The sequence below is a fragment of the Dipodomys ordii genome, unplaced genomic scaffold (assembly GCF_000151885.1).
Source record: "Dipodomys ordii isolate 6190 unplaced genomic scaffold, Dord_2.0 Scaffold51, whole genome shotgun sequence".
Taxonomy (NCBI): domain Eukaryota; kingdom Metazoa; phylum Chordata; class Mammalia; order Rodentia; family Heteromyidae; genus Dipodomys; species Dipodomys ordii.
In genome coordinates, this window is record NW_012267267.1 from 6,530,735 (window position 1) to 6,543,677 (window position 12,943).

General features: G+C 38.2%; 1 protein-coding gene across 1 annotated transcript in view; it reads left to right on the plus strand.

Moving 5' to 3' along the window:
* Sgip1 (SH3-domain GRB2-like (endophilin) interacting protein 1) overlaps positions 1 to 12,943 on the plus strand; it is a 180,683-nt gene that overhangs the window by 75,304 nt on the left and 92,436 nt on the right. The window contains exon 2 of the mRNA XM_013020653.1: positions 11,368 to 11,431. Coding sequence (XP_012876107.1) covers positions 11,368 to 11,431 — 64 coding nt within the window. The remainder of the gene's footprint in view (positions 1 to 11,367; positions 11,432 to 12,943) is intronic.

Genomic DNA, 12,943 nt, shown 5'->3' on the forward strand with positions numbered 1-12,943 from the left:
TACAGGTTTTAAAACTATCACCCCATGCAAAAGAAATTTGCATGAAGGAAGGTTCTATACATTTCAGAAGTAATGCAAGTTTCTTTTTTTATTGTGAAAATACTGTACAAAGGGGTTACAATTACATGAGCAAGGTAATGAGTACATTTCTAATCAAGCATTGTTGCCTCCTCCTTTGTTTCCCCTTCCCATCCCTTCCCTTCTGCCCCCTGCCTCCCCCCTTCTCCCCCCTACCCCCCCATCCCCACCAAAGTTGTAAAGTTCGTTTTTTGACATAATGATTTGTACATCTCATTGTTGCAATGGGTCCACCTGTATCCCTATTTAAATGATTTGTTTTTTCCCTTCCCCTCCACAAATTATACCAACATCAAGTACAGTGAGAAGAGGGATTATACTATGGGGGAGGGACATACAAAGCAACAAAGATATCATCTTATAAATATGTTAGTTCTTCAAAAAAATTAACAAAATTGACAGACCCTTAGCAAATCTTACCAGAGAAAGAAGAGAACACACCCAAATAAACAAACTCAGAGATGAGATTGGAAACATCACCACAGAAACAACCAAGATTCAGAACATTATAAGAGAATACTTCTCAAACCTTTATGCTAATAAGTTTGAGAACCTGGCAGAAATGGACTTTTTTCTAGCAAATATCAACATGCTGAAACTAAAACAAGATGAGTTAAACCAACTTAACAGGCCCATATCAATCATTGAAATAGAAACAGCAATAAGAGACCTCCCATCTAAGAACATCCCAGAACTAGATAGATTTACCCCAGAATTCTACAAGGCCTTCAAAGCAGAGCTCACACCAATACTCCTCCAACTCTTCAATGAAATTGTAAGAGAAATTTCACTACCAAACTCATTCTATGAAACCATCATAACCTTCATCCTGAAACCAGGCAGGAACTCATCAAAGAAAGAGAACTATAGACCCATTTCTTTGATGAAAATTGATGCAAAACTTTTCAAATTGCAGGTTTCTTATACTCACTGAAAACTTGCAACCACCTTTTTGATCAAGAGCTGAAGAAAATAAAAGATAGGTTAAGCAATTTCTCTAAGAGGTAATGAAAAAAGATTTAAACCCAAGTCTGGAAACTCAAAGTTCATGCTTTCTTTACAGGTAAGTATCCCTCCTATAGGTCTTGCTACTATACTTACACCCTGTTTCACATTCTAAACACTCTTCTACATAATTAATTCAATATTATCATGGCAATCATCAAGTCCTTGTATATCAAATGCATTCAATGACTAATCTTTATTATGTTGTTCTAGGTCATCAAAAGGTCAAATATTTCTTTTGTAAAAGAGCCATTTTTAGCCCCTAGAAGTTATTATTTCTTATTATTTCCAGATCTTTATCTCATTATTTTAACATGAATATCCATAAACTAAATTTAACCTTGAAGAGGCTATGCATATCAGTTTTTTTTTCTTGCAGCCCCCTGCCATTGTAGTATGCCATTAAGATTTTCCCAACAGGCTCAGCTCAGAATGATGAGCTCATAAAGCAGCTTTGTTGCTACTTAATTACAAAGGTCATCTGCATTTCTTTAAAGTCACCAAAATCTTCAGACCAAAGAGCATACCACCACCAATTCTGAACAATTCATTTGTTGAATAATGCAACCACTCAGCCATTAAACATTTAATTAAGTGATTACCATGAGCCAGGTACTGCTAGCACTGATTCAATTCTCCCCGTTTCTTCACATTCACTTTTAATAAATATCTTAAACATCCTAAGCAGTAATCTAAGCACTGAAAATCTTAAATATCATAAAAATCATGGGACTAGCTGTCCTCCATTGTAACCAGTTTCAACATCTTTGTAAGATCTCGGAACAGAAAATCTGTACCTGTATGTAAACCCTAGAGGAAACGCTGATACGCAAAGCATGACAGCAATACAGTGACTGCTGTAATGAATAGAGCCTGCCAGCCTGCAGTTGCTGTCAATACTCGGCACTGTGCCTAGTGCAATTAAATTTGCCTGTTTTTTTAAATTACTGAGACCAAATGTTTGGCCTGGGTTCATGCAGAAAATGAGTAATTCTATTACATGTGATTCACCTTCAACTAACCCTCTCAGTTGATGAAGACTGAAGTTGAAAATTTACATTTATTACAGAAATAATCCACTTAGCAAACATTGATTAGGTCTCCTTATGCTCACAGAGCATACGGCAACCTGAAAAGTACAATGTTTGTCTTTAAGAAATGGGCAGGCCTTCAAGAGCCAGTGGCTCATGTCTAGAATCCTACCTACTCAGGAAGCTAGGAAGAGAGAATCAAGGTTCAAAACCATCCAGGGCAGAAAAGTCTATGATGCTCTTATCTCTAATTAATCAACAAAAGATGGGAAGTAGAACTGTGGCTCAAATGGTAGAGATGTAGTCTTGAGCGAAAAGGTAAAGCAAGAGCACCCTGAATATTAGCACAATAACAAATGAAGAAGGAAGGAAAGGAGGAAAGAGGAAGAAGGAAGGAGAAAGGGGGAAGGGGGAAAGGCAGGAGGGAAAGAAGGCGGGAGGGAAGGAAAGGAAGGAAGGAAAGAAGGAAGGAAGGAAAGAAAGAAAGAAAATGCAGCCAAGTTAACCTTAAAAGCAGACATTTTTCTATTTATACAAATCACATTTTTTTTTGGCCAAGTGCTGGTGGCTCATGCCTATATAATCCTAGCTACTCAGAAGGCTGAGATCTGATAAATAAGCCCAGACAGAAAAGTTCATGAGACTTATATCTTTAATAAACTACCAAAAAAATCCACAAGTAGAGTTGTGGCTCAAGTGGTACAGCACTAGCCTTGAGCACAAAAGTTCAAGGACAGCATCCACGTCCCGAGTTCAAGCCTCAGGAGTGGCACACACACATTTTTAATTTGGGGTACACAAGGAGTTGTGATGACCGAACAGAAAACATTCCAAGCCATGAAGAGACTGGATTCTAGAACATAGCAGAGGAGAATCTGGATGGATTCTACTATTATGCCCATGTGGCTGCCACCAACTATTTCTCATTGATTGATGTACAAGCCTTATTAGATGAACATAAGCTCTCACCTTATAATGTGTCAGGCCAGCGTAAGGAAGATCCTGACAAATGTTATGCAATGTTATAAAAGACTCAGCAAATTGCATCTGCTCATTTTTATGATGTGTTTGTACTGAACTGAGTTTGTCATTGTGCCACTGTGAACCTTCTCCACCTACAAATGTAATGAGATCACAGCACACGCTGCCCCAAGTCTCTGCTCACAGCCTGTGCATTCTGATCGTTCCATGCCCAATAATTCGGAATTCCTTCTTCTTCCCTAATACTCCTGTGAATAAGTATTTAAAAAAAAACTGAGCATCTGTGGAATGCAGATTGTAAGCATCAGGAAAAGTCATTAGTTTTCAAATACTGAGTGGCTTCCCTTTTGTTGAGTTCAACACACCTCAGTAATATCCACAGTGGATGAGGCCTGGCTGTGGCTTCTGTAGTAACAATCATTGTGATTGTTCTGTGGGAAGTTATGACAAGGTTTTGGCTTACAATCATGGTCTTTGTACTTGTTTGTTTAGTGACTTTGGAGAGAACGAACTCACTTTGAGAATGTTTCATAATCCAGAAAACACAGGATTAGTAATACCTTCTGGGATTGTTGATCGGATCCATCTGTGTGAAGTGCTTGGCACAGTTCCTGGACCATACAAAGTACCTGGTAACCAGTAGCTGCCTTCCTCTGGCTCCTCATGCTTATAGAGGGAAGAGCCTAGCCTGTCTCTCCCAACCTCACATTCAGTTGGGTGGTCAAATCATATATGGAAGGTAGCACAAAACTGTCTTAGATGAAGTCCTCAAGTAGTCATCTTGGGATCGGAACCCAGATTTTTGAAATCCAAAGATGATCACGCCTTCTGCTCCCTTCTCTGCTGCCATTCTGCTTCTTGTGTTTGGGGTATTAAGAATATTCATGTCTCTGAGGAAAATGCAGAAGGGGATGGATTTCATTCTTCTATAACTGTGGCCTTCTGACCCTAAGCAGCTGTCATTGACAACCTGACTCTTCTCAAAGGTCCTCTTCTTCTCCAGGGCTCTGGGGCATGTTGAGAATAGCTTTGTTTCTAGTCATCCTTTGTCAATCTCTATACCAATGTACTGTATGAATAGGATGGGGAACAAAAATATGTCTCCAAAATATGATTCCCCCAAACTGGTAACTTTCAAACAATTGTCAAGGGGTATGGGTGTGTATAATTGGGGTTTGACCTCAGGGTCTGCCGTTTGCTAGTACTTTCCCATTTGAGCCATGTCTTCAGCACTTTTCACTGGACTGCACTCTTCCTATTTGTACATCTTGCCATAGCTTAAATGATGGGCATATACCACCATGCCCACTTTCATCTGCTAAGACTGAATCTCATGAAATTTTTGTGCGTGAGTGTACCAGATCTTGAACTCAGAGCCTCATACTCCCACTTGGCTTTCTTGCTCATGGCTGCTTACTCTACCACTTGAGTTCTACTATAGATACGTTACTAGTTCATTAGAGATGGAATCTCACAAACTCTTCTACCTGGATTGACTTCAAACCCCTATTCTCTACATCTCAGTTTTAGCCTTCCTAGGAGCTAGGAAGTGTAAGTAACTGCCTGACTTTCATAATTATTTTTTCTGCCTGAACTATCCTAATCCATAATCCTCCCAATCTCAGCCTTTCATTTTGTTTTTGAACTGTGATCTCAACCTTCTGAGTAGCTAGGATTATAGGTGTGAGCCATCAATGTCTGGCCCAATCTCAGCCTTCTGAGTAGCTGAGATTACTGGTCCATACCACTATGCCCAACTATTGATTGGCATGGGTTCTCATGAACTTTTTTCCTAGGTTACCATAGAGCAATCCTCTCACTCTACATCTCCCAGTTAGCTATGATTACAAACACGGCCCATGGGCACCTGGCTTCAACAATCTTAAAGACAGTTTGGGGCAGAAGGGGCGACTAACATCACAATAATGAATTATCAAAGAAGGCAATGTGTAATCAAGACTTCAAAGTAGACACAGCCAACAAAAAGCAATGCACTCCAAAGAGTTCTCTTTCTCCCCAGTCAGACAGTCGCTCACACATGCTCACCACCTACCTCCATTTACTTCAAGTAGTAAACATGGCTTTTCTGTTTATTGCTTCTTTGATTATCTGTATTGGCTCCACACCATTCTACTCCCATCCTCTTTAAGATAGGTCAGTAATAAACAGCTTGCTCCCAGGATGCTGAGAAAGTGACCATTCTGGCCCTGCCTCATCATTGTTTACCAGCTATAAATAGAATGGGAGGAGTTTAAGACAAGGAGAAAGGAGGGTGTGATTGACCCTCCACAGACACCTAGGTGCCAGGACATCTGTGATCAGGCCAGCAGCACCAACTGTGCAGGTGGAGGTGAACATTTGCCTGCAGGAGGCTAACACCTGGAGATCTGTTTGGGACTCAGCTCCAGGAGGGTTTACCTCAGCCTGTCTATCTACAGTACCAGCCTTCATAGTGAAAAAGAAAAATAGTCTAGGTGTGATATAAAAAATAAATAAAGATCAAATAGGAAACAAAATAAGCCAAGGAAATACTCTTTTGGTTCTTTAGAGTATCCAATTTTGATGTTTTCTCAAAATTTATTATTCATAGCAAAGTTCAAATGTTTGTTCTCAGAACTTCACCCTAAACAACTCAGTTTCTCAGTAGATCAAAGGTGGGTCAGATTCAGAATTTATGAATCACTGCACAGTTGTGCTCAGAAGAAAAGAAAATGGAGAAGGTGACTTTTTTCTTCTTTTGTGCTTTTTCTTCTTTGCCTGCAGGTTTATGCATTCCTAAATCCAAGACATCCTGTGGTATTTGTTTTGTGTTTGGGAAATTTTATAATTAGTTTGTAGAAGCTTCTGGGGAGAAAGAAGAAATTTTGTTTCAAATTCAAAGGATTTATTTCCTTAGGTTTTAGTGAGAAGTAATCAACAGAGGGGGAAGGTGAAAGGAGAAAGAGATGGAGGTTCCAGTAGGATCCGAGTACTTAAATGTTTCATAAAAATGGAATAATAAGCCAGGTGCTTATGGCTCACACCTGTAATCCTAACTACTCAGGAAGCTGAGGACTGCAATTCAAAGCCAGCCCAAGAAAGTCTATGATTCTCTTAGCTCCAATAAACCACCAAAAAAAAAAAAAAGCTAGAAAAAGAGCTGTGACTCAAGTAGTAGAGTACTTGGCTTCTGCAAAATTAAGTCCAGTAACTCAGGGCTCAGATCCTGAATTCAAGCCCCAGGACAAAAAAAAAAAATAATAATGAAATTCATTAAAAGTTGGAAAAACATAAAGGGGAAAAGAAAGTATAATAAGCGGGATGAATTTGGTCAAAGTGCATTGTATGCAAGTATGGAAATACTTGGTACTAGAAATATATGCTAATAACAAAAGGTTTGGAAAACTTATCTCCCCCACCCACTGCCAGTACTGGACTATAAACTCAGGGTCTTGAATTCTCGGTAGGCTTTTTCACTCAAGGTTGGTCTTCTACCACTTAAGCCACACTTCCACTTCCAGATTTTTTTATTGTTTAAATTTTATTGTAAATGTACAGAGGGGTTATAGTTGCAAAAGTCAGTTAATGAGTCAGGTAATTTCTTTTGGAACAGTGTTACCCCCTGCTTCATTTTCTCCCATTTTTTCCTCTTCCAACCCCTCTCCCCACCTCCCCCAAATGTATATTCATTTCCAACATACTATGTAGTGAGTGTCACTGGTCCAGCTTTTTGGGTAGTTAATTGGAGATGAGAGGCTATGAACTTTCCAGCCTGGTCTGGCTTTGAACATGATTCTCAGATCTCAGCCTCCTGTGTAGCTAGGATTACAAAATGAGCCACCAGCAACCAGCATTGTTGTTGTTGTTGTTGTTGGTTTCCTTTTTGAAGCTCATCTATTTCCCCCTCATCACACCTGGCTTGAAATATTCTACTTCTCTTTAGTTGAAATGTTAATTCACTTAAAATAAAAAATTTGATTTTTGCCACTTTAGAGCTTAAAGCTTGATGACAGCGAGTGTATTTTCGGGGTCATATAACCATCACCACTCCCTACATCTGGAATTTTGATAAATAAAAAAGGAAGCCCTGTAATTATTATGCTGTCACTTCTCATTTCTCTTCCACTCAGCCCCTTTCAATATCCAACCTGCTTTCTCTATCAATGAATTTACCAGGATGCAAATGAAATTACTATATGTAGCTTTTTTTTTTCCTCCATTGGTCATGGGGCTTGAACTCTGGGCCTGGGCACTGTCCTGTAGCTCTTCAGCTCAGGGCTAGTGGTCTACCACTTGAAACACAGCGCCACTTCCAGTTTTCTGGTGGTTTATTGGAGATAACAGTCTCGAGAACTTTCCTGCCTACGATGGCTTTGAACCGTGATCCTCACATCTCACCCTCCTGAGTAGCTAGGATTACAGGCATGAGCCACTAGCGCCCAGCTTATATGTACTTTCTGAGTTTGGCTTCTCTCACTTTTCATACTACTTACGTTGTAGCCAGTGTTGGAGCCTGGTACATGTAAACATTTATTTTTCAATTGCTGAACATTATTCTACAGTATAAATAAGTCACATTTGTTCATAAAGAACTATTTCATTATTAGGAGAATTTTATTTACCAAAAATTTTGTTAATATGATTGGGCATAGCTTGATGTATTTGACTGCATCTATATAGAACCTTAATGTTTTTAAAGAGATCTAGCCAGATACAGGTGTTTACTATTACTAGGCACTCAGGAGGCTGAGATCTGTGGATATGAGGATCACAATTCAAAGCCAGTCCAAACAGGCAAATCTATGGGACTCTTATCTTCAATTAACCAACAAAACCTGAAAGTGGAGGTGTGACTCAAGTAGTAGAGTGCCAGCCTTTAGTGAAAAGCCAAAGGTGAGTACAAGGCCTGAGTTCAAGCCCCATATTGGTACACACACACACACACACACACACAAAATTTAAAGATAGGGGAAAAAACAAAATGTTTAAATAGCGATACAGGCTGACCCATTGTAACAATGAGATGTACAAGACACTGTTGAACAATGAACTTTACCATTTAGGGGCGGGGGAGTGTAATTGTGGAAGTGGGAAGGAAGGGATGGTAGGGGAAAACAAAGGAGGAGGCAACAATGCTTGATAAGAAATATACTCATTAACTCGCTCATGTAACTGTAACCCCCTCTGGACAGTATTTTCACAATAAAAAACTTATTTAAAAATAGAAAATAACAAAATAATTTTGGTAAAGAACAATGGACCAAAATTTAGGCCTGCTACCTAAAACATTCTACCTGCTACCTAAAGCATTCTACTATAGAAAATGACTTCAAAAAATCTTCAGGGAGTTAAGGGGGTGAGAAATGGAAAATCATTGAATAGAATATGTTTTAAGTTTATCAGATTATTGAATATGTATTTTAAGCTTGCTATTCTAATCATACTCTTAATTATCTTTCTCTATTCTGAAGAGATTTTTTTCAAATATTTTAATAAACTCTCAAAAGCATACTCATAACTTTCCCTTCACTGTGTATGTAGGGGGGAGGGGGTTCTGGGGATTGAACACAAGACCTGCTCACTGACCTGAGCTTTTTTGCTCAAGGCTAATACTATACCATTTCTGCTTTTTTTTTGAGGGGTAATTGTCCAGGCTGTCTTTGAACCTCTATCCTCAAATCTTAGCTTTTTGAGAGGTTAGGATTCCAGATATGAGATACCAGTGCCCAACTCCCTTCACTTTTAACACAGTTGATGCTACTGCTTCTTCTGGAATCTCTTAAATCTGTTCAGATCTGAATAACTTACATTTTATAAGTTTATTTGCATTAATCTCAGATTTTCAAATCTTCCTCTTTCCCTGGATGGGGGATTTTGTGAATGCTTTTACTTATTCAACAATTTGGTTCTTTTTATCCTGCACTTTTACATCTTTGGAATATTTCAATTTAATTCTGTGTATAAGTATAGTCCATGTCTTGCTAACATGATCTTCAGAGAAACTAAAGCTACAGATTGGAATAGCATTTTATGAGAGTGTGAAAATTCTTTCATCTCTTATTATTAGTTGATTTATTATAGGTGACTAAAACACAAAAAAAGAATGTAACATGTATTAAGAGCCAATAAATGGTACTGGGAATAGACTCTATGTCTCCTAACTCTCAATTTAATGCACTTTTATAAAAAAAATACAAAACTCATGGCATTTATGACCTACTTCACATTGGCTCTACCCAGACATGGCAGTCAAAAACAGGACAGTGTCTATGAAAATGTATTATTGACTACTCTGTTACTAACACACTCTACTGGGCTTTGTATTTATTTTTCTATTTTGTAGGTTATGTTATTAAAAGTTGAGTTGCAGGAAATAGGAACTTAAAATATAAAATAATAATTGTATGCATTTTATGGTCCTAAAATCACCAGTAGTGACTCACAAACAAAGCATTCATTGTGAATCCAAATCTAAACTGGAACCATGAAGAAGGCCAATTAGGATACTTGAAACCCAAGTAAAACTGGAGGAAGGAAATGATGGTTATATAACTGTTGTTTGTGTCACAAGGGAATAAGATAACTGTATGTGAGAAAATAAAAATGAAGGGGCTGGGAAGGTGGCTCAGTGGTAGAGCGCTTGCCTTGCATGCCTGAGGCCCTGGGTTCGATTCCTCAGGACCACATAAGCAAAATGAAAAAAAGCCAGAAGTGGCGCTGTGGCTCAAGTGGTAGAGTGCTAGCCTTGAGCTGAAGAGCTGAGGGACAGTGCCCAGGCCCAGAGTTCAAGCCCTACAACCGGACCCAAAAAAAAAAAAAAGAAAAGAAAAATGAAGAGGAATAAACTGTTCCTAAATATTATAGACAGCTTTAAATGTAAGTTTTCCTATAAACTTGCCATGTGAAGAATAACAGAAAATAACTTTATGTAGGAGGAGATTTGTTTTGGGCAAAGAAAAAAAACAAACATTGACATTTTGAAGACCTAAGTGTCTTAAATGGAATGACTATTAAAATGAAAAGTTAGACTTCACAAAGACATTTCAGAGATTATATCTGAGCAGCATCCTAAGAGGCAGATAATTAATGACTCAGCTAATCTGTGCGCTTCAGGCTGACTCACATGTTTTGGAAGAAGATTTCATGGAATCACTGATTCTGGCAATGTTTTTCCCTTTGTTCCACCTGGCAGTGCCAAACAAATCCTGAAATATCGGTGACTTTTCTAGGTCTAATTTTCTCAGGGAAATATTTCTGCAACAAAATCAGCCTTGCAGCAAGTCCAAAGTAGGCATTTAGCCTACTTGAAAAGCACTTGCCAACATAACCATCATGTGCCAATGGAATATGAATGTGATTGGGAAGTACAAACAGAACCCAATGCTGGCCTTGATTTGTCAGGATGAAAAAAGTGGACTTCCTACCCCCACTGCTGCATGAGACGTGCTTTGGGGAAGATATTTTCAATTTATACATACTATTTGATGCAATAGGAGATGTAAGGAAAATAGAAATGTGGGGGCCTTGGCATCTGCCCTAGAAAGACTCACCCAGTCTATCAGAACAAGTAGTAAATAATGAGTAGTACAAGGGACATATTATAATACATACAAGAGCAATAGTTTGAGGGAGGGAGCCTAAAATTGTCACAGTCCTATGCCAGTAGGATTGAGAGATACTTACCAGCAGGTGACCTGGTGGTCTCAGGTGAGACTCTAAATACTGACAAAATAAGCAGTGTATTTCACCAAGAGGCAAAGACCATGCATGGAAGGGACAATGAAATGTCAGCATTGGGTATATTCAGAGAGTGATTGACAACCCAGTCCAACCATGGAGCTGAAGATGGAGATGGGAATATAGGACACAGAAATGTGTCAGGCCAATATGGTTCTCTTGGTATGGGGTTTGCATTGTCTATCCCTTGCTGTCATCCTAATCTCCAGAATATACCCACCCTAGAAAGAGCTATTCTAAATCTGTGATTCAGTTTCTTGGCATAGCCTCAATCTGATTGATGAATAAAATAGTAGTCTAAGAAAGGCTTCAAGTTTTCTCTAGATCCATACATCCTTATGTTTCTTATAATCCTAAGAATTTACAGTGACAAGTCCTTGATATATATCTGTTGAAAATCAGAGTCATGTGCATATACATACCCGCATAGACATGTGATCAAAGAAACTTGGATTGCTTTTTGAACATGCCAGTTTAATGGTTTTGCTGTAACTTTCAAAATATGCTCACTTGCACTGTAGATAGGTTTATTTGACCCTCTGCTGTTTTCCTGCAGGATTGAAAAAACGTACAAGGAAGGCCTTTGGAATACGGAAGAAAGAAAAGGACACTGATTCTACGTATGTACTTGAAGAGTTTATTTCCGCACTTTGCCAAAGAAATTCTGTTGTCACAGTTGCTAATATTGTCATTGAGTTTCTTTGATTAGTATGTATTTCTTTTCTCTGATACCCCATTTCAGAGTAAACTGTATTTGCTTCTCATAAATACTTCTTTGATTTCTGCTAAAAGGTGAAGATTTTTCATTATTTGTTCAGTTTTTCATCATCTCTAAATACCTGATATTCATACTTCTCAGTGGTCTTGAAAAGCAAAAGGTGTGATTGTGATTGTTATTTTGGTGATGGGGAGGGGGCATAAATGACAAATGCATTTATTTTTCTAATGTTGCCCCTACTTCTAGACCAAAGCAACCACCAAACACCTGTATAGGTGTACTAGCAGTAGCCAAAACCAGAAATGTATACTAAATAACATCCCAAAGTTCTTGCTCGAGATGCCAAGAGTTTGTATAAACATAATTGTAAATTAACAGAGTTTGCAGGAATGATAGGATATTTGGCTGTGAATAAGAAACCAGTGCCAGAACAATTATGAGTATGCTTTATGTGTTTAAGTGGTTATATCCAAGAGAATTAATTGACCATGGACAATTAATCTCAAAACATAACAATTTCATCCTACTTATTTGGTCATCTTTAATTCTCCTTCAGAAGTATTTAACTCTGACACAAACTCTTAAGTATCTTTTTGAGCCAGGTAGATAACTAATACATGAAGTCAACTGGCCAGGAACTTGAGATTCCAGCCCAAGATCAATTTACAAAGAGAACTGCTAGTCAATGCAACTGGTTGTGAACAGGTAGAAACGCAAATCTGAGATGAGATTTTTGTCTATAAGAATGGAGTCCAGCCAGGTTCTGGTGGCTCATGCCTATAATCCTAACTACACAGAGGGCTGATATCTGAGGATCATAGTTCAAAGCCAACCTGGGCAGGAAAGTCTATAAGACTCTTATATCCAACTAGCCAACTTAAAAACTGGAAGTAGAGCTATGGCTCAAGTAGTAGAGCTCTAGTCTTGAGCAAAAAAAGCTAAAGAATAGCAACCAAGCCCTAAGTTCAGCCCCCATACCATTATACACATACAAAATAAAAATTGAGTCCATTAAACCATTCACATATACAGAATCCCTAAAAGAATATTAGAAAATAGGAAAATAAAACCTGTGTCAGCATGAATAAAAGTGAAAGTAGGTCACATTTATTTCAATCTTTAGCTTTGCATTCTGTACATTTTAATTAAAGCATTGCCTCCATGAATGTATAATTCATGGTCTAAAATATCTACTACAAAAAATTTGTTAAAAACTTTTATACAACTAAGTGAAACAGCATATTTGATAGGCCTACTGTAGTATTTAGTAGTTAAAAAATGCTTCATAAAAGATAGCTGCCCTCAATAGGAAATGGATTCATTACCTTGCTCATGTAACTATAACCCCTCTGTACAGTATCTTTACAATAAAATATATATATTTATATTAAAAAAGATAGCTGCTACCATTCTT